The sequence below is a fragment of the Sapajus apella genome, unplaced genomic scaffold (genome assembly GCF_009761245.1).
Source record: "Sapajus apella isolate SASKATOON/1434 unplaced genomic scaffold, GSC_monkey_1.0 scaffold113, whole genome shotgun sequence".
Classification (NCBI taxonomy): domain Eukaryota; kingdom Metazoa; phylum Chordata; class Mammalia; order Primates; family Cebidae; genus Sapajus; species Sapajus apella.
The window spans coordinates 1,340,209-1,364,729 of NW_022437053.1; the positions used below are offsets into that span (position 1 = coordinate 1,340,209).

The window sequence follows — 24,521 nt, forward strand, 5'->3', positions numbered from 1 at the left end:
GGGTTTGGGGCTGTGGGTGTGGGGAGCTGCGGGGTCTGTGGGGGGGCTGTGGGGACTGCGTGCTCCCCAGGCACACAGGGGCCCTTGAGGAGTCCACGGAGTTGGGCAGAAGGAGGCGGAGCCCGGCGTGAGGCGCTTCCCAGGCTCTAGTGAGTTCCTGGAATTCGGGGATTCCTGCTCGGGCATCAGCGCCTGGAAGGCGGGGTCGGAGGCGGGGGGAGCCCTCGGCGGGGCGGGCGCTGAGCCCGGCGGTGCCATTCACTCCCTCCGAAGCCAGCGCCCAGGCCCGCCAGCCGCCCCCGCGGCGCGGTCTCCACCCCTGCTCCGACCCCGGCCCGCCCCAGGCGCTCGCAGCCGCCGCAGGACGTCGTCTCCACCTCGCGGCGCCCTCTGCCCACTGCGAGCCCCGCAGCCCGCGGCGAGCTCAGGTGACACTCGATCAGAACCGTCGCTGTGCCTTGCACTGTGTCACCGTAAGGTTCTCCTCAGGCGAGCTCATGTAACGCGGACGGCGACCCTCAGGGAGACGCGGACGACGCCACCTGTGCGGCCGCGGGCTGAGGCGCCGGGTCAGAGGTCACGGGGGCGGGGCGGGCTGAGACTGCAGCCGCCCAGGCCCCGCCCCTCCCGACGCGGCCCCGCCCTGCTCTCCCAGCGCCTGACCCGCTCCCAACCGCGTCCTTGCCCGCTGGGTCCCCTGGGCTCCTCAGGTCCCTGATCGCACATCCTGGGTCCTCCACGCGCGCGACCGTCCTGCTCCTGAAGGGGCCTTCAGGGTGTCCGCGGGACGCAGCTATTCCTCCCTGACCCCTCGGGCCTGTCCTGGGGGGCCGCCCTGGAAATAGCTCGAAGGAAGGAGCCCCAGTGACTCAGGTGACAGTCTGGAAATTCAGTGGCGTCAGCTCGCTGTATTTTAACAATGGGGCCCCTGCACGGGCCCAAGACACCGGTCAGCTCGGGGCTGCGCCAGGAGCCCCATCAAGGCACACACCCATTTCCGGGATTGCCCCCCACCCCGCCCCCGCCGCACGCGCCCCGCCCCCGGCGCTTCCGCGAGGTCTGGGCGGCTGCGTGCGCCCGTCGCGAGCTGCCCTAGGTGCGCGGTCCCGCTCCAGCCACGCCCGCTACGCCTGGAGCGCAAGGAGCAAGTTCTGGCGGCCCCACCTGCAAAGCAGATCGCTTCTCACGACCGTGCAGCTCCGCTCGCTGCAGCCCTGCCAGCCCCGCCTGGACGGAGACGGGCCGCAGCCTGGGAGAGCCTCCAAGGCTGCAGGCGGGCGCGGGGGCCCCGTCCAAGGCGAACCCACAGAGGGCTTCCCCTCTGGCTCCAGCGGCCTCTTGACCCCACCCCACCTGGCACCTGCGGCTCTGCCAGAACTCACCCTGCCCCTACCTTCCCGCCAGCCCCCACCCTGCTGAGTGTTCGGGGCCTCCCTGCTGCCTGCAACGTTCTGTCAGCAGCCAACGGGCCGGGCCTTCGGCCTTTTCACGTCCCGGTCCAGATGCGGAGGTGAGCTGCGCACTCCCTGGACGCCTCTGCTCCAGTGCTCCCCCTGAGAGGCCTTCACTAAACCCGACTAAAGAGCACCCACCCCGTACCCCGCAGACCTAGGATGCACCCACCCGCCAGGGTGTCTCAGTGCCAGGGCAAGGTGCGGGCCATCCAGGCTCATCCCAGCACTCTGACCCTCGGTCCTCCCACTGTTTCTCTAGTATCCCCTACACGCCGCGTCTCGAGACTCAACCCCGCTGAGCTCTGGGGTCGTAGCTGCAGCTGCTTCGGCGCTCCAAGACCAGAGAGGAAGCAAAGGCACAGCTTGGCAGCCAGGCATCGCCGCTTTGGCCTTGCAGGTGAGGGGGGTGATGATGAGAGTTCCCACTGAGATCATGTTCCTTGTGGCGCAGGCACCGTTCTGAGTGCTGGACCTGTATCCACCACAGCTCGGTTCACAGACAAACAAACAAAGGGAGGCCTCTGTGGAGTGTCAAGGGCCTGCTGCGTGGCTGGAGGGCACCAGGTGGGGCTCCTGTCTGCGTGGATGGTGGGTGGGGAGGTGAATGGACAGGCAGCCTCATCTGCCAAGCCTGGAACGCCTTTGCCCTTGGATCTGGGGGGCCTCCCACAGGGATCTCCTGTACAGACAGGAAACAACTTGTAGGCAAGGTTGTCCTGGGGCGCAGTCCAGGAGGCTAACGTCTCCACGGAGAAGCGCTGTGCATTCTCCAGAGTTGCTGACAGCCCTGGGGTGCACTGTTAAGTTAAAGGAAAAAAAGGAACAATACTGCTTGAGAAAAAAGTAGGGAGTATTTTAGAGTGTGGGTGTATATTTTATATATATATAAACTTTGCTTATTTTTTCAAAAAGAAGCCCCATGGATATGGGCAGAGAGGATGGAGGTGAAAGTGAGAGACTTCTTTCTCTGGGTGCATTTTTTCTAATTTTTTTGAGATATAATTCACATATCATGTAATTCACCCATTTGCTGTATATAATATATTGGATTTTAGTATATTCACAGACATGTGCAACCATTAGTAGTTAATTATAGGATATTATCTCAAAATGAAACTCTGTATCTGTTAGCTAGCACCCTGATATTCTCCCATTTTCCCAGCCCTAGGAGGCACTAATCTACTTGCTGTCTCTGGATTTGCCTCTTTTGACTATCTCATATAAACATAATCAAACAATATGTGGTTTTCTGTGTCTGTCTTGTTTCATTTCACATATATGTTTAAGGTTCATCCATGTTGTAGCATGTTTTAGTACTCCACTCTTTTTTTTTTTTTTGAGTCTCCCTCTGTAGCGGGTTCACTGCAACCTTCAACTCCTGGGTTCAAGCGATTCTCCTGTCTCAGCCTCCCGAGTAGCTCGGATTGCAGACTCGCCACCAGGCCTGGCTAATTTTTGTATTTTTAGTAGAGACGGGTTTCACCGTGTTGGCCAGGCTGGTCTTGAACTCCTGACCTCAAGTCATTCACCTGCCTTGGCCTCCCAGAGTGCTGGGGTTACAGGCGTGAGCCACTGTGCCCAGCCCCTACTCCCTATTATGGCTTAATAATACTCTGTCCTATGGATCTACTATTTTTTAAAGTTCATTCATTCACTGATGGATGTTTGGATTATTTCTATTCCTTAGCTGCTATGAATGCTGCTACTATGAACATGTATGTACAAGTTACTGTGTGGACATAAGTTTTCTTTTTTCTTCCTTTATTTTTTATTATTTGACATAAGTTTTCATTTCTCTCAGGTATACGCCTAGGTCATGTGGCAATATTATGTTTAGTTTTAAGGAACTGCCATATTTTCCATCTGTACTATTTTACATTCCCACTGACAATCCATGAGAGGTCCAGCTTCTCCACATCCCCCCATGCTTGTCACTATCTGCCTTTTTGTTCACAGCCATCCTCGCAGATGGGAAGTGGTACCTTATTGTGGTTTTGATTTGCATTTCTCTGATGGCAAGGGTGCACATTTCATCTACAGTTTTGACATTTAATTTCATTTAATAATATCACATCAAAATTAATTTCTTAAAATAAAAATGGGGGTGGGGAACCCCCAAAATATAAAGAATTGAGTTTCCCAAGTCATGCTGCTGCTTGGTGGTAGAACTGAGATTCTGGCCCAAGAAGTGTGCCTCAGAGTCCCCGACCCTCCACCTTCTGCCTACTGGATATTCGCCAGCTTTTTTGGCTGTTGTCCAGTCAGGGCCTGTGATACACCTTCCTTAGGAGGGTTGCTTTAACCAAGACAGAGGATGGTGGGTGGACCACCCATCCTCCCAGGCCTACTCCCTCTGTTACCAGCCCACTTCTCCAGCTAAGGAGGACATCTGCTCTGGGGCTGGGCGCTTCCCATGCCCTGACTGGGTATAGATGGTCAGGCTGGGAATCCCCTCCCCATAGCTCCCTCGCACTCCAGAAAGGCTGGTGCCTGAGGATACCCCCTTTTCTGGTCTCCAGCTCAACATCTAGAGTGACTGGAGGGAGGGATACAGGGATGTCTGAACACACTGGGCGAGGGCGTGTTACGGGGAGGCTGGCTTTGGGAGATGCCTCCCCACACAGATTTGTATTGGGGATGCAGGGAGGGGCTGGGACACCCTGTCATCCTGTCCTCGCTGCTGGACATCTGGCTGGAGCCACTAGACAGCACAATTGACTTAAAGCTGGTACAGCTTATCAGGGACAGATGACCAGGGCTCAGGGGCCTACCATTACCAAGCAACCACAGTCAGGTGTCACCAGGTTAGAGAGTGAGACAGATGTCATTTAAATATCTATTGGTTCTGCTAACAGATAGGAAGGCCTGGGGGTGGGGGAAACAGAAATATAGGAAGCAGTAAATAGCCCAGTGGGACAGAAGTGTGCAGCCACCAGAAGGGGGCTGGGGACTGTCAGTGAAAAGAGTTAGGAATTAGGTGACATGTGACCAATGTCCAGGGAACTTCCGTAGGAGGGCTCTTCTCCTGCCATGTGAAAAAAATTGGCAGAGTAACTGACGCAGGATCAGCCTCCTGCCTGGCTGTAGGCAGGGCCACTGCAGACATCAGATGCTCCACCAGCCAAGAATCTAACCCAATATTCCTTAGAAAGGTAACTCTGATAACATATTGATGACAAAATTGTAGAATTGTTCATCTAGATGTTAATGAGAATCAAATCCACAATTTTAGCATTGTGAAACACATGCATATGGTCTTTTCAGCATTTCTTATGTTTTGGATAATGTGGCCCGTAAGAGTCATACGCCAGCCTTGTAATGAGAATTTAAAGTTAAAATTGAGGAATTGGCCGGGTGCGGTGGCTCACGCCTGTAATCCCAGCACTTTGGGAGGCCGAGGCGGGTGGATCACAAGGTCAAGAGATCGAGACCATCCTGGTCAACATGGTGAAACCCTGTCTCTACTAAAAAATTACAAAAAATTAGCTGGGCATGGTGGCGCATGCCTGTAATCCCAGCTACTCAGGAGGCTGAGGCAGGAGAATTACCTGAACCCAGGAGGCGGAGGTTGTGGTGAGCTGAGATTGCGCCATTGCACTCCAGCCTGGGTAACAAGAGTGAAACTCCGTCTCAAAAACAAAAACAAAAACAAAAAAAAATTGAGGAATTAATTTAGACTTGAGATTTTAACTTCTTTTTTTTCTTTTGAATTGGAGTCTTGCTCTGTCACCCAGGCTAGAGTATAATGGTGTGATCTCGGCTCACTGCAACCTCTGCCTCCTAGGTTCCAGCGATTCTCCTGCCTCAGCCTCCCAAGTAGCTGGGATTACTGGCACCCACCACTGCACCTGGCAATTTTTTGTCTATTTTTAGTAGACATGGGGTTTCACCATGTTGGCCAGGCGGGTCTCAAACTCCTGACCTCATGATCCACTCACTTCGGCCTCCCAAAGTACTGGGATTACAGGCATGAGCCACTGCGCCCTGCTCAAGATTTTAACTTCTAATTTTTTTTTTTTTTTCTTTTTGAGACAGAGTCTCACTCTGTTGTCCCGTCTGGAGTGTAGTGGCACAATCATGGCTCACTGAAGCCTTGACCTCCCGGGGTCAGGTGACCTTCCCGCCTCAGCCTCCCATGTAGCTGGGACTATAGGTGTATGCCACCAGGCCTGGCTGATTTTTTGTGGAGACAAGGCTTTGCCATGTTGCCCAGGCTGGTCTGAAACTCCTGGTCTCAAGCAATCCACCTGCCTCTGCCTTCCAAAGTGCTAGGATTACAGATATGGACACCATGCCAAAAAACTCTGAAAATGTAGATCACCATATTTCAATATACTTACTTGATTACATACTTGGGAAGGTTTTTTTTTCTTTTGATGTTATTGAGACTATTAAACTATTTAAAAAGAAAATTAAAACTTAAATGTTCAAATGTAGTTTACTATATTTAAAGAGTCCTTCTGACTCATGCAACCCCATGTGCCTGGCCTGTGGCCGGTGCTGGTGAAGCAGGAGTGGCCGAGAGAAACAGACCTCTTGAACACTGAACTGGGAAGGAAGGGGTGATTTATTCCACTGGGAGCAAGGTGGCATAGTTGCCTAACAGCCAAGGGCGTCTAACAAAGGACACCTCAGCCTTTATATAGGCTTACAACTCAAGATATTACATGTGAAAGGGTCTTGGGCTTATAGTTTTAGAAAGTACATGTGAGGGGGTTGTGATCCATGAAGTGTAGGGGTTTGAGTGAGATTGAATGGGAACAATAGAGGGTGTTTCTCCATATCGCCCCCACCCTTAAGATCACCAGAGATTTAAATCTTTATTTTTTAATTTATTTTTATTTTTAAATTTTTTTTAAAGATGGGGTTTCACCATGTTGGCCAGGCTGGTCTCAAACTCCTGACCTCGGGTGATCCACCCACCTTGGCCTCCAAAGTGCTAGGATTACAGATGTGAGCCACCGTGCCCAGCCGAGATTTAAATCTTTAATCTCTAGGTTTTAATCTTTAATCTCCAGGCCACTGACCTGATGCGTGCTATGTCTCAACTTTTACTTCCTCCTTCTTTGAGACAAGAGACAGGAAAGAGGGGTTTCTTTCCTCACTGGCAGAGGAAGAACACATTTAGGTGAGTGAGGAACGTGCCCTCTAGGGATGGAGGTCTCCTTTGTCGGGAGACCACAGGGACTCGAGGTAGTACCCCAAAGGGAAGAGATGCACAGAGTTGGCACTGAGTTGTAGAGGAAGGACCATGGTCTGTGGGCTTCAGGGGCAGGGGCAGGGGCACACCTGCTGTGAGGGACCAACACTGTCTGATGGCTAGCTTGGCTGGGGATTCAGGGAGGGTGGGCGAAGCGGTGGACCCAGTGAAGGACTTGCGGGCTCTGCCCTGGGTCCTGGGGACTCGGGCAAGGCAGCTCCTGCAGCCTTTTGCATACTGTGTCACTGGGCTTACATTTTCAACCTGGTTAGTTGGGTGGGGGACTGATGGGGCCCTAGGAGGGCATCCCATCAGCACGGACACATGAACCGAGATAGTGGAGAGAGGGTCAGGGTGCCTAGGTGGAGTATGGTGGCTTCGTGGAGTGCTGGTCCGGGCACTTTACTGTGGAAGCCACCCCCATGTCTGCGTGGTCTTCTCTGTTCCTAATGTCTCCAGCAGACAGAGGTTGCGGAGCGCCCGATCCTGTCCCTGTCCAGATACTTGGCTGTGCCTTTGAAGAAAGAAGATAAGACACTGAGATAGACCTGTAACCCCCAGCCTGGGTAAAAGGCGATTGTCCATAGGACCGGGGCTTCTAGTCCATGAGCCGAGTAGGGGATCTGACCCTAAACTGCTCACACACCTGGGTACCGCCTTTGGCGAGGGCAACATTCAGGCAGACTAGGAGTTCCAGGGGTCAGCCTGGGTGTGGTTTAGAGAAGAAAGGAACTGATGGGAGGCCCTGGAGGGAGGCCCTGGAGTGGCTCTGAGTAAGAGAGGCCCTGGGGCCCTAGAGCTCCTGAGCTCCTGGTCTGAAGGAAGCAATGGTGGGCTCAGTGTGAGGGTGAGAGAGGGAGACTGCAGGCCAGGAGCTTGCACACCGCACGAAGCCTAATGGCTTCACTTTGCCCACTGTCTGCACAGAGCCGATTGATCAAGACAGGAACTGCAGTGGAGATGCCAGCATCAGGCTTCTCTGGAGGTTTTATTAAAGAGAATGTCTGATTCAGTGAGTTTGCGGTGGGCCTGGGTACTCCAGCCGGTTCCCAGGTACTGCTGCCACTGCTGGGCCTGATGACACCTTGAGAATCACTGCTATAAAAACAAGGCTCGTCTCTTCATTCTTTTTTTTTTTTTTTTAGAGACAGGGTTTTACCATGTTGGTCAGGCTGGTCTTAAACTCCTGACCTTAGGTGATCCACCTGCCTCGACCTCCCAAAGTGTTGGGATTACAGGCATAAGCCACCATGCCTGGCTCATTCTTTCTATTTCATGAAAAAAGGAAGGAACAAAAGGAGATGGGCAAGTCTAGTTAAGCCTGTTGGGTCCAATTTGGAAGTTGATGTGGCCCCCCCTTTTCTTAATACCCCTGGTCTGGGGCGGTGGTATGGGAGCTGCAGGGACCTTGGGGACAGAGTAGAGTTTCTGAGTGACTCGGGGGTTGGCCCCCAAGGCAGATGTCCCTTGTCTTGTCCTGCCTTTGGCCTTGTCTTGGCCTGGCAGGGCTTTTTGGAGGGTGTGGTGAAATCCCCATCCCTGTCCTCGAGGCTTCCTAGCCCATGGGGAACACATAGGCCCGAGTGAGGTGGTGGGCCCTGGGGCCTGGGGGCTGTGAGAGTGACTTGGGATGCTCAGAGAAGAGGGGGACCAGGCGACAGGGTATGGCAGGACTTCCATGCAGAGGGATCAAGCTGAGCCAGGGGCTGTAGGGCCGGAGAGGAGGCTAGTGGGGCAGGAAGGGTTTCCCATGAAAGCCTTGGGCTATGTTTGGGGGAGACAGGTAACTGCCCACTGGGTTCACCTAGCCCGCTGCCTGGGCAGAGCCGATTTATCAAGACAGGAACTGCAATAGAGAAAGAGTAATTCACTCAGAGCCAGCTGTGCAGGAGACCGGAGTTTTACTATTACTCAAATCAGTCTCCCTGAGCACTGGGGAATTTGAGTTTTAAAGGATAATTTGGTAGGTGGGGGGCAGCTGGTGAGTTGGGAGTGCTGATTGGTTGGGTTGGAGCTGAAATCATAGGGAGTCGAAGCTGTCTTCTTGCACTGAGTCAGTTCCTGGGTGGGGGCCACAAGATCAGATGAGCCAGTTTATTGATCTGGGTGGTGCTGGGTGATCCACTGAGTGCAGCGTCTGCAAAATATCTCAAGCACAGGTTTTAGGGATTTTAGGCTTTACAATAGTGATGTTACCCCCAGAAGCAATTTGGGGAAAGTCAGAATCTTGTAGTCTCCAGCTGCATGACTCCTAAACCACAACTTCTAATTTTTTTTTTTTTTTTTGAGATGGAGTCTCACTGTCTCCCACGCTGGAGTGCAATGGTGCAATCTCGGCCAACTGCAACCTCCGCCTCCCAGGTTCACGTGATTCTCCTGCCTCAAGCTTCCTGAGTAGCTGGGATTACAGGCACACACCACCACGCCGGGCTAATTTTTTGTATTTTTCATTGAGACGGGTTTTCACCATGTGAGCCAGACTGTCTCGAACTCCTGACCTCATGATCTGCGAGCCTTAGCCTCCCAAAGTGCTAGGATTACAGGCGTGAGCCACCACGCCCAGATCACAATTTTTAATCTTTTGGCTAATTTGTTAGTCCTACAAAGGCAGCCTAGTCCCTAGGCAAGAAGGAGGTCTGCTTTGGGAAACAGCTGTTGTCCTCTTTGTTATAAACTATAAACTATAAACCAAGTTCCTGCCAAAGTTAGTTCGGCTACGCCCAGGAATGAACCAGGACAGTTTGGAGGTTAGAAGCAAGATGGAGTTGGTTAGGTCAGATCTCTTTCATCGTCTGGGTTATAACTTTGCAGTGGTGGTTTCAACAGTGGCACAGGGGGTTGGTGCCTGTCCCTGCCCTGCGTCCAGAGGGCACTTCTCTCCTCCAGTCCAGGTTTTTCCCTCGACTTTGCCACAGGGACAGTTCCAGGGGTCATTTCCCTGGGCAGAAATGGGCAAGGGGGGTTGGGGGCAAGCCTGAGGTCCTGAGGCGGAGATGGTGTCCAGGCTAAGGGTGGTGTCAGGCAGGGCAGGGCAGGGGCGCACGTGGCAGGGTGGGCAAGCTTTCCTGCACTGGGCTCAGGAGACACCCAGCGCCAGCATAATTACCCTGACGGAGTGTAATTACGAGCCCTGAGAGCCGCCGACCCCGCCCACTGCCGGCGGTCTCAGGCCTGGGGCGGTGGCGCCCTCTCCTCTTCAGTGACCCGCACTTTCAAAGGCTGCAGGCGGAGAGGCCCAGACGCCTCGGAGCGGGAGGGGCCGTGGCCAGCCAGCGTCGTCTGTCCTTGAGGGTGGGGCGGGGAGGTTCCTGGGCCTGTTTCCCCTTTAGGATCTGGGCTGCCTCTTGGTGCCAGCTCTACAGCTGTTAGCAAGTTCTTTAACATCCCCGAGCCTCAGCTTCCCCATCTAAAATGAAGGAGCTGCTCTTTGTACGGTGTGAAGCTGATTTTGTGACATTATTACTATTGTTATTTTCAACCGTATCCAGTGGCCGGCAGCGCCTGACATGTCATAAATGTCAGAGGGATGAACTTTACAGATGAGGACATGGAGGGGGTCAGAGTTAGGAGCTGGATGTGGGGTCTGCAGACTTCTCCCATCTTGGGAGGCGATCCACTCTCCCGGGGAATTCTTTCATCTTTCTCTCCCAGGGCTCAGCCTGAGGGCCTCTCCAGGAAAACACCACCTCACAGATGCTCTCCTGGTCCACCTGGAGTTTATCTTGGGTTTTACACAGTTTCAGTGGCCCAGGAGCCAGTAATTAGCCTAATAAGGAGCCTGCTAGGCCTGTGTCTGTGCTCAGGCTCTAAAGGCTGCTTGGTAATTTACCTGATCTCTCAGATTAGGCCTTTGCCTGGACACGTTCCCACCACAAAACACACGGTGCTCGTGTTCGGGCGGGGCCGTAATTGGTGGTGTTTTCAGAGATTCCCCAACCCCTTAGTTGAAAGGAGCCCAGGCCTCAGAGGCTCCGCCATGGCCAAATAGCAAGGAAACAGCCCAGGTGTTAGGGGACAGGGCTGCACCAGGACACAACCGACCAGACACGGCAGCACTGTTGAGTTTAGAAGGGGCATGGGGGTGGCAGCGGAAGCTGCCAAACCAAAGCAGCTGCTGGCATTTTGTGTGCCGTCGCGGGGAGCAGAGCACTGTGGACAGTGAGGGAGCCGATTTGGCCTTGGGGCCAACCCCCGGCCTGCACCCAGGCTCTGGCCAGTGCCTGTTTCAGGGGCTGCTGCCTGGCCCCCAGGGTGCCCCCGCAGCAAGAGCCCACTGCCTCCTGGACCCCAGTGGAAAAGGAGCAACCCCTCCCATTCCAGGGCAACCCCTCCCATCCCAGGGCTCGAGCTCATGGCTCCAAGGCCCACGTGGCCACCAGGTCCCTCCAAGCCACCTTTGTCCCCAGGCACAGTACCACATCAGGAGTGTCTGACTTTGGAGCAGGCCCCCAGGCCCTCCTCCAAGCAGGAGACCAAGGCCATTGGAGTCGAGAAGCAGGAAGAGTCAACCACGCTCGGTGTGCTCCTCCCTCTCCCTGCAGAACAGCCACAGGACCCCATGGGCAGGAAGAGCCTGCAGCTGGGCCCAGAAGCATCAGGCAAGCCCTGCTGTCAGCTAGTGCTCACTCACACAGCTCCCTTTGATCCGCCCCTCTGGGTGGGCCTGTGTCATCTGCTAGGTTTCCCTGGAGCCTATGCCAGGGAAGCTCAGTGTCACCCTGGCCTAAGCATCCTGAGGGTCCCTGGCAGAGTACGAGCCCCTCATCCTACCTTAGTGAAGAGGAAGGTGCTGGCTGCCCTGGAGGAGGTCAGCACCAGATGGAGAAGCAGAGCAGAGAACCCTAACCCCACTGGGCAAAGTTGCAATCACCCTCTGAGAGGAGCTGAGCTCCGTCTGAAAACAAGGGGCCTCTTAGCCCCACAGATGAGGAGCGACTTCCATGGCGGGGAATTGCATCCTTGAGTTTTATCCCTGAGACTGGAGTTCAATGGCACTTGGCTCACTGCAACCTCTGCCTCCCAGGGTCAAGCAATCCTCCTCCCTCAGCCACCTGAGTAGCTGGGATTATAGGCGCTAACCACCACACCTGGCTAATTTTTGTATTTTTAGTAGAGATGGGTTTTCTCCATGTTGGCCAGGCTGGTCTCGAACTCCTGACCTCAGGTGATCCGCCTGCCTCAGCCTCCCAAAGTGCTGGGATTACAGGCATGAGCCACCACGCCTGGCCTATCCCTGAGTTTTCTGCAGTCAGCTGTGCCAAACCACCACACTGCCCTTGCTTTCCTAGAGCCATCCTGCCCACGAAGGGGATAAGGCCAGCCCTGCGGATTTCTTGACACCCACTGCTCCAGGTCCAGGCCTAAGCCTGCCCCCTCTACTCCCAGATAAGGTTCAAGGGTGCTGAAACGTGCACTAACCCCCACTCCAAGGCCAGGTGCAGGACAAGGGGTGTGGCCTCAGAGTCAGAGCTGGCTCACCTTGGGTGGATGTGCCAGGGTGGGGTTGCTATGGGGCAGAGGGGCACCAGCCACTGGCAGGGAGGGTCCTCTGGCTTAGGGGTTTTTTGTGCATGTGCATACCTGTCCTGCCCAATCTGTCAGGGCGGGCCACAGGGAGGGGCTGAGAACCTGGCTCTTGGCTTTGGGGCTTCTCCGCTGGGCCCACACCTTGGTACCTTGTGCTTTCCTAGGCCCCTTTGCTGAGTGGCTCTTCAAAGCTTCAGCTGCCCCCTTTGAACTTGACTTCTGCTCTTCACTCAGGGGCTTCCCACAGGGAAGGGTGACTCAGACCCCCAGGCTGTCATCAGCACTGCTTGGACTCACAGAGGCCGTAAGACATGGTCTCAGGCCAAGCTGGACTGCAGCCTTCCCATGGGGTTCCCGACCGCCTGCCAGGAGACGAGTCCTACTCCTGTTCCACCCCGACTCTGCTTTCCCTCCACCTGGCCTTGATCAGTGGGGCAGGGTATTCCCAAATTCATTTACTGGCAGGAATCCAGGGAGCAAAAGCAGTGAAACATGACAGCAAAGCCCTGCCTTGATGTTCATGCTTGTGTTTTAACGGGAGGGACAGACACCATCCTGAGCATTGTGTCAGGTGGCAACCACAAAACAGAAAATAGTGACAGACAGCCGGGGACCCCAAATGGAGGGAGTGCTCTACAGTTTAATTAGACTGCTCAGGGAGGTCTCCGTGAGTGGATGACATTTCAATAAAGGCCTTAAAAAGTGAGCCAGCAAGCCTTGCGAAATGTGCCCCAGGCAGGGAAAACTCAAATCCCACGTCCCAGAGCTGGGACAGCATAAGGCAGGGGGCTGGAGCAGAGCAGGGAGGCCAGAGCTGGGGGTGAGGTGCCCTGCAGGGAAGTGGAGAGCCCTTGGCAGATCCAGGAGAGCAGGGACAATGCCCCAGACCAGAGTTGATTGTTCTGGGGGTACAGGGTAAACTGCCTGTGAAGGGCTGGCTGGCTGGATGTGATGGCTGTGACATGTGGGAGAGGGGCAAGATGAGCTGACCCCAAGATTTGGGTTTGAGCACTTGGAAGCATCTCATTTGCCATCACCCTTTATGTCACCAGGTGACCTTCTGAGGCAGGTGTTGCAATATGTCCTGTGGATAGATGAAGAAAGAAAATATTTTTTTTTTTTTTGAAATAGAGTTTTGTTTTTGCTGCCCAGGTTGGAGTGCAATGGCGCAATCTTGGCTCACTGCAACCTCTGCCTCCCGGGTTCGAGTGATTCTCCTGCTTCCACCTCCCAAGTAACTGGGATTACAGGCATGTGCCACCACGCCCGGCTAACTTTGTATTTTTAGTAGAGATGGGGTTTCTTCATGTTGCCCAGGCTGGTCTCGAACTCCCGACCTCAGGTGATCCACCTGCCTCAGTCTCTCAAAGTGCTAGGATTACAGGTGTGAGCCCCTGTGCCTGGCGGAGACAAAATCTTCTAGGCTGCAAGGTTTTCCTCTCTTCACAAAGTCCTTGCCCACCTGCCTAGGGTCCCTTGGGCCCACTTTTTGTTGCCTGGGTGATGTAACATCCCGGCTGGCCCCAGTCAGGGCATGGCACGGGTAGGGGTGAAGCAGGCGATGGGCAGCCTGCTCTGAGGGGGGCAGGGGTCAAAGATGTGCCTGAGGCTTGCATCCTGCCTTGTGGGTACAGGGCCGGTACTTGGGGTGCAAGCCTGTGCCAAGAGCAGGAAGCAACACTGAGTGGGGCCCACCTGGTGTGTGGGGCTGGGCTGGGCCCTTCCTGTGGGAATTTGATCCTCCTAATAACACTCAGAGGGAAAGACTATATTATGCCCATTTTACAAATGGGGAAACTGAGGCTCTGAGATGCAGGACTTGCCCAAGGCCAGCCTGTGCCGGGACCTGAACTCAGCAGTCTAGCTCCAGGGCCTCTAGCTGTCCCCTGGCTGCACGGCCCTCTTGGGCTTCCTCACAGCATGAGGACAGTCTCCAAGGGCAGTCCCAAGAGAAGCAGCAGACACTGTCTCCATTCGTGACCCAGTCTCAGAAGCCACAGAGCATCACTTACCCAGAGTGGCACGCATGCCTGCCCAGAGTGAAGAGGAAGGAAGCCAACCCACCTCTCAGCAGAATTGCCAGAGTGTCTGTGTCAGAAGAGCACGTTGGGAGGCAGATCCTGCTGCCATTCACTGTGCAGAATGCAGGACGTGCCTGAGGAGAAGCGGGTGTGGGTGGGCAGCACCAATGTCCACCCCAGTCGGGGAGATGTCGCATGCCCAGGACACAACCTCTGAGCGAGGCTGTTGGGGGGGGGGCAAAGAGGGGCCATGGAGGCCGGGCCTGGGAGCCGCAGATGCGGGTTCAGCTCCAGGCTCTGCTGCTCCTTTGCCTCTTGACCCTGGGAGGGTCCATGGCCTTCCTGGGGGGAGATCCCTCTGGGAAGAGATGTGCCCCCAGAAGGGGTTTAGATGAGGAGGGGAGATTGGAAGGAGCTCTCGGCTGGGGACCCACCCCACAGGGGCACCTCTAGGGGTAAGGGTTGAAAGCAGTATGCTTGGGGCACCTCAGATGCCATGGAGCTGAGGCTAGGTGGAGGTTTCCCAAGTGGTCCCGCGTGACAAAGGCCCAGAGAGACAGTTCCATTCAGGAAATGTGATGGCTTCATGTGGAGAAGACACTCAGGAAGTCCACTGAGCCTGAATGTCCCTGCTCTGGGGCAGGGCCTTGTGCTCAGGTCCCACCTGGCCGTCGGCAGCACTGGGACCCAGGGCAGCGCGCCGTCCCACCGCCAGGAGTGGAGGAACAGCCGTCTCCAGCAGCAGCTGCTGCAGAGAGCCCCAGGTGGAGCATGGGGAGGCAGTCTCGGTGTTCTCACTTATCTCCAGAAACTTAGTTCTGCAGCTCATTAGTCTAGACTTGGTTCTGTCGGAGAAGGTCCTTTTTCCCCTGGGATGTGTAGGCTGCTCTGGCTCAGCCAACAGCAGTAAATGGGCCTTATCAGAATATGAAATGCTAAAATGTGGGAAAAAATACTTTTAAAAGTGTTTGCCTTGGAGGGACAGGCAATGGGACTCGTGAACTGTTTTCTTCTTTCGTAAGCAGCCTCGTTAGCATCCCTTGCAGCCACAGAGCTGACGCACAGGGCCAGGTCCCTTGGGGCCCAGCAGGAAAAATGGACGCCAGGAAAGGCATGCTAGCCCAGGCCTGGGGAACACAAGCTGCTTTCCTGCTTTCCTGCTTTCTCTATGGCTCGATTGCCAATTCAAACTATTAGTCTATCTCGATCTTCAAAATGTTTGAGTACAGATATGTCCGCTGATTCCGCTGCTTCTTTTACTGTCTTTTCTACTGGTGAAGCAATTTGGGGCAAGATCTTTTGCTCCGGTTTGGGTAACTCTGATCAACATATTCCAAGTCAAAGGCTACAGTGAAACTGGGTGCCTGGCAAATAATCGATGAATCATGACTCCAGAATTCTTGTCTCAAGATGGGGGAGTAAAATCCCAAAGGAGATAACTCCTTTAGAGGCCCCACCAGACATGTTCCCATCTTTAATAATGAAGACCTTGATTTTTAGCTTGGCGTGTGGCTCTCTGGACCAATTCTGGTGGATGGGGTGTGCAGTAGTGTCACGAACAACTTCTATCCCAGGAAGTAACTTGTAAATGAGTGGTGAGCCCTTCCTCCTTCTTTCTCTTCCTGCTGGCTGAAGTGTGGACATGATGGCAGGAGCTTCAGCAGTCACATTGGACCATGGGGTCATCTTGGGAATGGAAGTCACACGAGGATATTTAAAGCCACACAAGGGTAATAAGCACAGGATAGATGGAGCCTGAGTCCTCATCACAGTGTAGCTCTGTAACAGACCTGGATTTCTCGCTTCCCACACTGAGTAAACTGCTTTCTTGCTTAAGCCACTATTGTGTTAGGGTTTCTTTAAACCCATAGCTAGAGTTAATCCTGATTGATTCACCACTCTCAGAGAGTTTACAGCCAATTATGTTTCTCATGAAAAAGGCTAGCCAGTGGTTCTAAGCTACCCTGGTCTGGAGCGCCTGCTGCGCTAAGGCGGTTCATCTGTGGGATGGCTCCGTCCTTGTCAGGGAGGGGACTCCTACACACTGGCATGTTACCACAAGTACAGTGGTAACTGAGCACATCGGCAGAGGCGCCCACAGAGCAGACTGAACGCCCTGTTTGCTTCCCTCTCCTTCCAAACTCCCTGAGCATGGCCTAGTAGCATAACCCAAGCAGAGCTGAGAAGGAGAGTGGGGCACAGGCGAGTATCAGCGGGCCTGTGGCTTTCACGGACATCCAGAAAATAAAAAGCAGGCATGATCGTGTTGATTTATATACCAAAGCAGAGGGCACTGGAGCCCAGTAAGTGCGCAGGAGCGACTGTATGTGGCAGGGGGGAGGGAGCTTGGGTAGAAGGGCGCCTCTACTAGCTGGAAAGGCTGCAAGCTCAGGGTCCACAGTTTGAGAAGAGAGGGAAGCGAGGGAGTTCACTTGGGGGTGTGGATGGAGAGATTGTGCATAGAACAGTGAGGTGAGCTCTTTGCTCTGATCCCACAGTTTGAGAAGAGAGGGAAGCGAGGGACTTCACTTGGGAGTATGGATGGAGAGATTGTGCATAGAACAGCGAGGTGAGCTCTTTGCTCTGATCCCAGGCTCCACCATGCCTCAAAAGAGGCCAGCGGTGCTGTTTTGTACTAGGATAGAACCAACGATATGCTTATGCTGTAGATGGAGCCATGTCTCCCCAAAACTCACACGTTGAAACCTAACCCTCAATGTGATGGCATTAGGAGAAGGAATCTATGGGAGGTGACTAGGTCCTGAGAGCAGAGCCCTCATGAGTGGGATTAGTGCCCTTAGCAAACAATACCCTGGAGCACTCCCTTTCCTCTTCTGCCAGGTGAGGCCACAGCAAGAAGACTGCTGTCTACAAACCAGGAAGTAGGCCCTCACCAGACACCAAATCTGCTGGCCCCTTAATTTTAGACTTTCCAGTTTCTGAAACTGTGGGGAATAAACTTCTGTTGTTTATAACCCACCCAGTCTGTGTGATTCTGTTATAAGATCCAGGACTGACTAAAACATCTTGCTAGGAAGTTGGAGTGAACTTAGGACGATAGTTAGTATCTGCTGGAGTAAAGCCTTCATTAGTTTGGTTTTTTTATATAAATTAGGAAGCTGGGCACCCTATGATGAGGGCGCCAGGTATGACTCACCCTGCTAAGCAGAAGTCAAGCCAGCCTTCCCAGGAAGGGGAGAGGCCTGCTGAGTAAACAGACCTGGAACCACAAAGGGAACCCTTGGCAGCTATCTGTATGCATCAGTCTTATCTTTCATCTGTGTACATAACAGGCAACCAAGGAAAACAGTCACAAGACAGAAGGACCAAGATGAACAAGAGGAACAGTTGTCCCTGGAAGCAATAGATGCTAAAGGCAATGAACAGAATAAAAAAGTTGTGATTAGCATTTCCGAGATGTTTGAGGAGATGTTGCATCCACAAAACAAGAAACAGGAAACTAGAGAAAGGACAAACCAGGGATCAAAGGTTTAGAGATGTTAAAAATGTAATGGTAGAAATTAAAAACAACTCAGAAGAAGGATAGGAAAGTAAAGTCAAAGTGACTTCCCAGACTGTAGGGCAGGAAGATATAAGATGGAGTCTGACAGGGCAGGTAAGAGATGCACAGCATCAATCTAGAGTGTCAGAATGTGTCCAATAGGCCTGGCATGGTGGCTTACACCTGTAATCCCAGCATTCTGGGAGGCTGAGGCAGGTGGATCACCTCAAGTCAGGAGTTTGAGACCAGCCTGGCCAACATGGCAAAAACCCATCTCTACTAAAAATACAAAAGTTAGCTGGGCGATGCTGCAGGCACCTGTAATCCTAGCTACTTGAGAGGCTGAGGCCGGAGAATTGCTTGAACCTGGGAGGAAGTGGCTGCAGTGAGCCAAGATTGCACCACTGCACTTCAGCCTGGGTGACAGAGCGAGACTACATCTCAAAAAAAAAAAAAAAATGGAGGGAAGTGCAGTGGTCTTTATTGCTGCTGTAGCCAAAGACCATACACTTAATGGCTTGCAACAACATAAATTTATTCTCTTACAGCTATAACTACCAGAAATCCTAAAATCAGTGTCAGCAGGAGTACATTCCTTCTGGAGGCTCTGGGAGACATCAGTTTCCTTGTCTTTCCCAGCTTCTAGAAGCTGCCTGCATTCTTTGGCTTGTGTACCCATCCATTTTCAAGGCCAGGAGTGTATCATCTTTAGATTTCTTCCTCTGACCCTGGCCTCCACCTCCATCATTGCACCACCCTCCCCTCTGCTTCTGCTGCCACATCTTCTATGACTTTGGCCCTCTTGCCTCCCTCTTATGAGGATTCTTGTGATTACATTGGGCTCCCTGGAATAATACAGAAGAATCTCCCCATTTCAAGATTTTAAATGACATCTGCAAAGTCCCTTTTTCCATATAAGATTACGTATTTGTAGGTTCCAGGGATTAGGATGTGACACCTTTGGTGAGCCATTATTTCGTCTCCTACAGGGGGAAATAAAGAAATGTTGGGGGAATAATTTCCCAGAGCCAAAAAAGGAGAAACCATTTTTAAATGAAAACTTTCTCAAGTTGTTTTTTTTTTTTTTTTTTTTTTTTTTTTGAGACAGAGTTTCGCTCTTGTTACCCAGGCTGGAGTGCAATGGCACAATCTCGGCTCACCGTAACCTCCGCCTCCTGGGTTCAGGCAACCCTCGTGCCTCAGCCTCCTGAGTAGCTGGGACTACAGGCACGCGCCACCATGCCCAGCTAATTTTTTGTAGTTTTAGTAGAGACGGGGTTTCACCATGTTGACCAGGATTGTCTCGATCTCTTGACCTCGTGATCCACCCACCTCGGCCTCCCAAAGTGCTGGGATTACAGGCTTGAGCCACCGCGCCCGGCCCTCTCAAGTTATTTAACAGGATGATTGAGTAAAGATGGCTGGGTGTGGTAGCTCACACCTGTAATGTCATTCTTTTGAGAGGCTGAGGCAGGAGGATCACTTGAACCCAGGAGTTCAAGACCAGCCTGGGCAATGTAGGGACACTTCTAAATAAAAAAAGAAGGGAAAGGAAGAGAAAGGATCAATACCTGGGCACTTTGCCATGAACTACGAGAAAGATAAGGGGACGGGGTGGCACAGGTCACTGGCAGGGTTTTGAGCTCAACAGCATGTACTAAGGAGACATAGAAGGCTTCCTTCAAGGTGGGAGGGAAGACTATCTTGACTCAAAAATGCTGAACTGTTAATTATGAAAGCAGAAATAATGCTTTATGTATATGAAAAGATTTTGAAAGCTAACCACCCATGAACTCATTCTTGGGAAATATATACATTTGAGAAATACTCTGGCTACAAGAGAGTGGAAATCAAGAAAAAGAAAAAGACTTCCTCAAACTACAGAACTAAATGTTGCAATGAAAAGCAATTCCATAACAGGAACTCAAAGATGATTCAATAATAAGAAATATTCTATAAAATGGATCACATCAATAAGTTGAAGGAGAAAAATTATATAATTGTTTCTACAGAGGCCAATAAAGCCTTTGAAAACATTTAAGACCCATTTGTACTTACAGTCTTGAAGAAAACGAATTGATATATCCTTATAATTATAAACTATGTATATACCTCATACTAAAATCACTGGTATTTAATAAGGAAAAACTAGAACCATTCCTACTAAGGTTAGGAACAAGGCAAACATTTTCTTAGTTTTATTACTATTTAATACATTAACCAATGCAATCAGGTAAGAGAAAAGAACTGGAGGCATAAAACTTGAAAAAGAAGAACCATCTCTGTTTACAGATGACAAAATGGTGTCTCTGGAAAATCCTAGAGAAAAAGATTGTAAAATAGTTGGTAAAACTACCTCAAAAAATAAAAGAATTCTGCAAGATAGCAGGTTGTAAAATTAATAGAGCAATTAATAGATTTCATATAATATATAAATTGCACATATGAAGTTAAAAAATGAATTATTTCTCACCAGGTACTCACAGGGAAGACCAAGGAGACTCTTGAGAAGCTTCCTTCCTGGTGGTGGTACAGGGCACTTCTCCCCTAATGCTCCCTTGTCCCTCACCACCATAGGAAAAAACTTAAAATGTGGGGATGGAGGAGAGCAACAGTGTTATCCTTATGAGAAAGGGGAGTTAAAGTTCTAGCAAAATAGCCTCCATTCTAAACACAAGGTAACACTAGAATTTTATATAATGAGAATAACCATTCCAACATTAAATCTCAAATCAAACTCAACGCCTTGCCTCCATCATTTTCTTGTTTTCTTTCTTGTTCTCTCTTTCTTTCCTTTTTTATTTTTTGAAATAAGGTCTTGCTGTGTTGCCCAGGCTGGAGTGCAGTGGTGTGATCCCGGCTCACTGCAGCCTCAACCTCCTGGGCTCAAGATATCCTCCTGCCTCAGCTTCCTGAATAGCTGGGACTATAGGCATGTGTCACCACACCCCGCTAACTTTTAATATTTTTTTGTAGACATGAGATCTTGCTTTGTTACTCAGGCTGGTCTCAAACTCCTGGGCTCATGTCATCCTCTTGCCTCGGCCACTGGAAGTGCTGGCATTACAGGTGTGAACCACTGCGCCTGGCCTGGTCATTTCCATTGCAAGCTGGATGTTGTAAATTTTACCGTGTTGGATGCTGGCTATCTTTGTATTCTTATAAATCATGTTAGGCTGGGTGCAGTGGCTCATGCCTGTAATCCCAACATTTTGGGAGCTGAGTTGGGCGGATCACTTGAGGCCAAGAGTTTGAGACCAGCCTGGCCAACATGGTGAAAGCCTGTCTCTACTAAAAACACAAAAATTAGCTGGGCATGGTGGTGCATGCCTGTGATTCCAGCGCCCACTGCACTCCAGGCAACAGAGTGAGACTCTCTCAAAACCAAACAGAAAAAGAAACACATAAATAATCTTGAGCTTTTTTTCTGAGATGCAGTGAAGCTACTGAGAATGGCTTGGTCTGTTGGGTCTTGCTTTGATGATTTGTTAGGTGGGTGTGGAGCAGTGCTTAGGCCAGGGCTGTCCAGGCTACCCGCTGAGTACTGTGCCAATGCCCAGTGAATCAGGAGTTGTGCATTTTGGCTGGTGGGAGCCCCCCGAGAGCCCCAGCTGCTGTTCTTTTTTTTTTTTTTTTTTTTTGAGTCGGAGTTTCGTTCTTGTTACCCAGGCTGGAGTGCAATGGCGCGATTTCGGCTCACCGCAACCTCCGCCTCCTGGGTTCAGGCAGTTCTCCTGCCTCAGCCTCCTGAGTAGCTGGGACTACAGGCACGCGCCACCATGCCCAGCTAATTTTTTGTAGTTTTAGTAGAGACGGGGTTTCACCATGTTGACCAGGATTGTCTCGGTCTCTTGACCTCGTGATCCACCCGCCTCGGCCTCCCAAAGTGCTGGGATTACAGGCTTGATCTACCGCGCCCGGCCCCAGGTGCTGTTCTTTACTTCCACCCGGTGGCTTTCCCTGGCCCAGGCATTTTCTTCACACGCACGAAGCAAATAATCGAGGAGACGCTTTGCAGATGTCCAGGGCTCTGTTTTGCCAGCTCTCTCCTTTTCCATCCTCTGTCCTGAAAACTCTAGCCACCTTGGTCTCCCAGGACTGTAGGCTCTGTTTCCTCCACCCAGGGTGACCCCTCTCTTCCACCAGTGTCCCCCCCTTTCCTAGTCCCTGTCTGCTAGGGAAGGGTGAATCCTTCCCTGGCCCCATGCCAGGGCCGTTGAAGGACTCACCTGTTTTCCGCCCCCCGTTCTACTGAAGGCCATGGGCTAGGATGCCCGTGCAGCCTGTGGGCTCAGACGATAGCACCTTTGTGGGCCCCAGGGAATCTCATCTCAAAAATACCCCCACCCTGAGAGTCCAGCCCTGTGAGATCTCCCTGAGCCCTTGGTCTGGAAGCAGTGCTGCCCCTGTGTGGGCTGAGGCTGACTGGCCACTCAGGCTCCATGCAAGGGACATGAGTTCCACGCCAGTCCCTGGTAGCCAGGCCACAGCTGCCCCTACAGCTGTTCTTGCCCCTCCTGCAAAAGGTGCAGTTTGCCTAGCTCGGGCTCTTAGCTGCCCTCACCATGCGAATAATCTTCTGATCCCAGACCACCAGGACATACCAACTCTCACATTTCTTTTTTGAGTACCTGCCAGATATAGGAAATCTTTTGTGGAATTGGGGGAAGATGGAGAGAGAACAGCCAAGTCCTACCCCAGAGAAATTCCCACCTAGTGACGGGGAGAAGCCTGCCATCATTGTCACTGGTGGTGTAATCGGGGTGTAATCATTCACGCGGCCCAGCGCTGGTGCCAGGACTGTGTGTCAGGCTCGTTGCTTTGCGTCTGTTACTTCATCTCAGTAGACAGCTCTCAAAATCCCCATTCTACAGATGGGGAAATGAGGCTCAGAGAGGTAAGGCTCATACAGCTGCACACAGCTGGACATACAGCTGCCCACGTGGAAAAATGCAGGATCAGTGACAGCAGGGGAGAGAGCCTTTCCAGCTGGAGAGCCAGGAAGCCAGCCCTGGAGATGGGCAGGCCTTGGACAGAGGACTGGGAAGGAGAGCTAGGAACCAACAGCAAGGGAGGTTCGAATCAGGTGCTTGCCTACAGCTGAGCCAGACTTGGGGTGTGGAAAGGCTTGGAAAGCAGGAGGCGCTATGGATGGAGGTGGGAGAGGCTTGAAACTGGTCTTTGCTATCTCAGGGGCGTGAAAGGGACTTTTGGGTTTGAGAGTGACGTGTCTGGAGCTCCCTGGTTCCACAGGGTGGATGTGCTGGGGCCTGAAGTGGGCTAAGAGCAGAAATCAAAAACAGGTTTGTTTGTGAGTCAGTAGCTGGGAACACGTGGGGAAGCAGGCTTCTTGGAGCTTGACTCCTTCCTCAGCCCTGTGGACTGGGCAGCGGCCCACGCATCCCCATCCCAGCCACAGCCCCCCGCCAACTCTGGCCAGCAGCAGCTTTTGCTCCAACGGCCTCTTTCCAACCTCAAGGCTGGGCAGCAGCCCGCTGGGCGCCTTCCTGCACGGGCGTCCACCCTGGCTGCTGTGTCTAGACTGCAGACACAAGTGCCGGCGGGGGCCGGGGGCCGGGCCAAAACTGGGCTGAAATCATGTTCAAAACCACAGTCAGGGCGGACTTGTCAGAAAATATTCCTTTCCCTGAGCCGTTGCAGCTCAGCCTCCTTGAATCACCCGGCCACTTCCTTCCTGTGTATATCTTACGCACGCTAAGGGATGGGGTGGGATCAACATGTGTGTTTTTACTTCTTTTAAGTTTTGTCTGTGTTTTGTCCCTTCAGCGGGTTGTAGGCTGTGGGGGTGGGGCTGCTTCCGAGGGGCCTTTGTCACTGTAAGGGACACTGGGGACAGCTTGGGTTTTCTCTGCAAGCAGAAAACATTTGGTTGTGAGAGTGACTCACAGAAGGGTCTCTCCAGGGCCATGCTTAGGACCCTTGCAGGTGCTGTGTTTAATCTGAAAACAACCGAAAGAGGCTCTCGATCTTTTACAGGTAAGACAGACAAGGAAGGTGATCTGGGAGGCTGGAGAGCTTGCCAAGGTCACGGACCGCTGGCTTTCTGCCTCCCAGGTCCAAGCTCTTTCCTGGACATCTGCAGGCAATGTCGACATGCCCTCCGGCGTCTGTGGTGGGCAAAGGATGTGCCTCCACCTCCGGACCTTCCGATCCCGCTGCAAGTGTCCCTCAGCCTGTTTCCTGAGAAGCCCTGGGGCTTCTGGCTTGTTACTTTTTCTTTCTCTTGAAGTAAACAGAAAAAAAGAGAGTTGCTCAGACATCTTTGGCTGTGACCCACAGGAGATGATGCAATCTGCACAGCCCCCCCATGCATGTGTGTGCACAGGCGTGGACAGATATCTAAAACTGGCACCAGCTTCACAAAACACTTGCCCTTATGCAACACACATTCACTCTACACTCATCCTCCATCTCGACAGAAAATTCAAGTATACGTTCATAGTTGATATATGCGTGCCTGTACAAATGTGTGCACATGTATTCATGTATGTGTATAGCTGATACCATTTTCATGAAACACTCACCCTGCGTGTGATATACTCCTATTTTCTAGGAATCGCTGCCCACTGAGCTTCTATCCAAACCTCAGTGGATTATAATCTAAGTTTGGCAAACACTGAGCAGGGAGGAGTCATGCCTGCAGGGCCCCAAGGGTCCCTGAATTTGGGTCCTGATCACTCTGCTCCACCCAGTCGAGCAGGCAAATGCACTCAGCCCATAAGGAAAAAGGGAAGGAAGGAAGGTAGGGAGGGAGGGAAGGAAGGAAGGGAGGGAGGGAAGAAAGGAAGGGAGAGAGG

The 24,521-nt window shown here is 52.2% G+C and overlaps 1 protein-coding gene across 1 annotated transcript in view; it reads left to right on the forward strand.

Annotated features, from left to right (window-relative positions):
- The window catches only part of LOC116537716, a 24,551-nt gene extending 82 nt beyond the window's left edge, over nt 1–24,469 (forward strand). Inside the window, exons 2-4 of the mRNA XM_032259999.1 lie at nt 90–499; nt 1,714–1,851; nt 23,701–24,469. Of these exons, the coding sequence (XP_032115890.1) occupies nt 90–499; nt 1,714–1,851; nt 23,701–24,225 (1,073 nt within the window). The 3' untranslated portion in view covers nt 24,226–24,469. The remainder of the gene's footprint in view (nt 1–89; nt 500–1,713; nt 1,852–23,700) is intronic.
- The last annotated feature ends 52 nt before the right edge of the window (nt 24,470–24,521 follow it).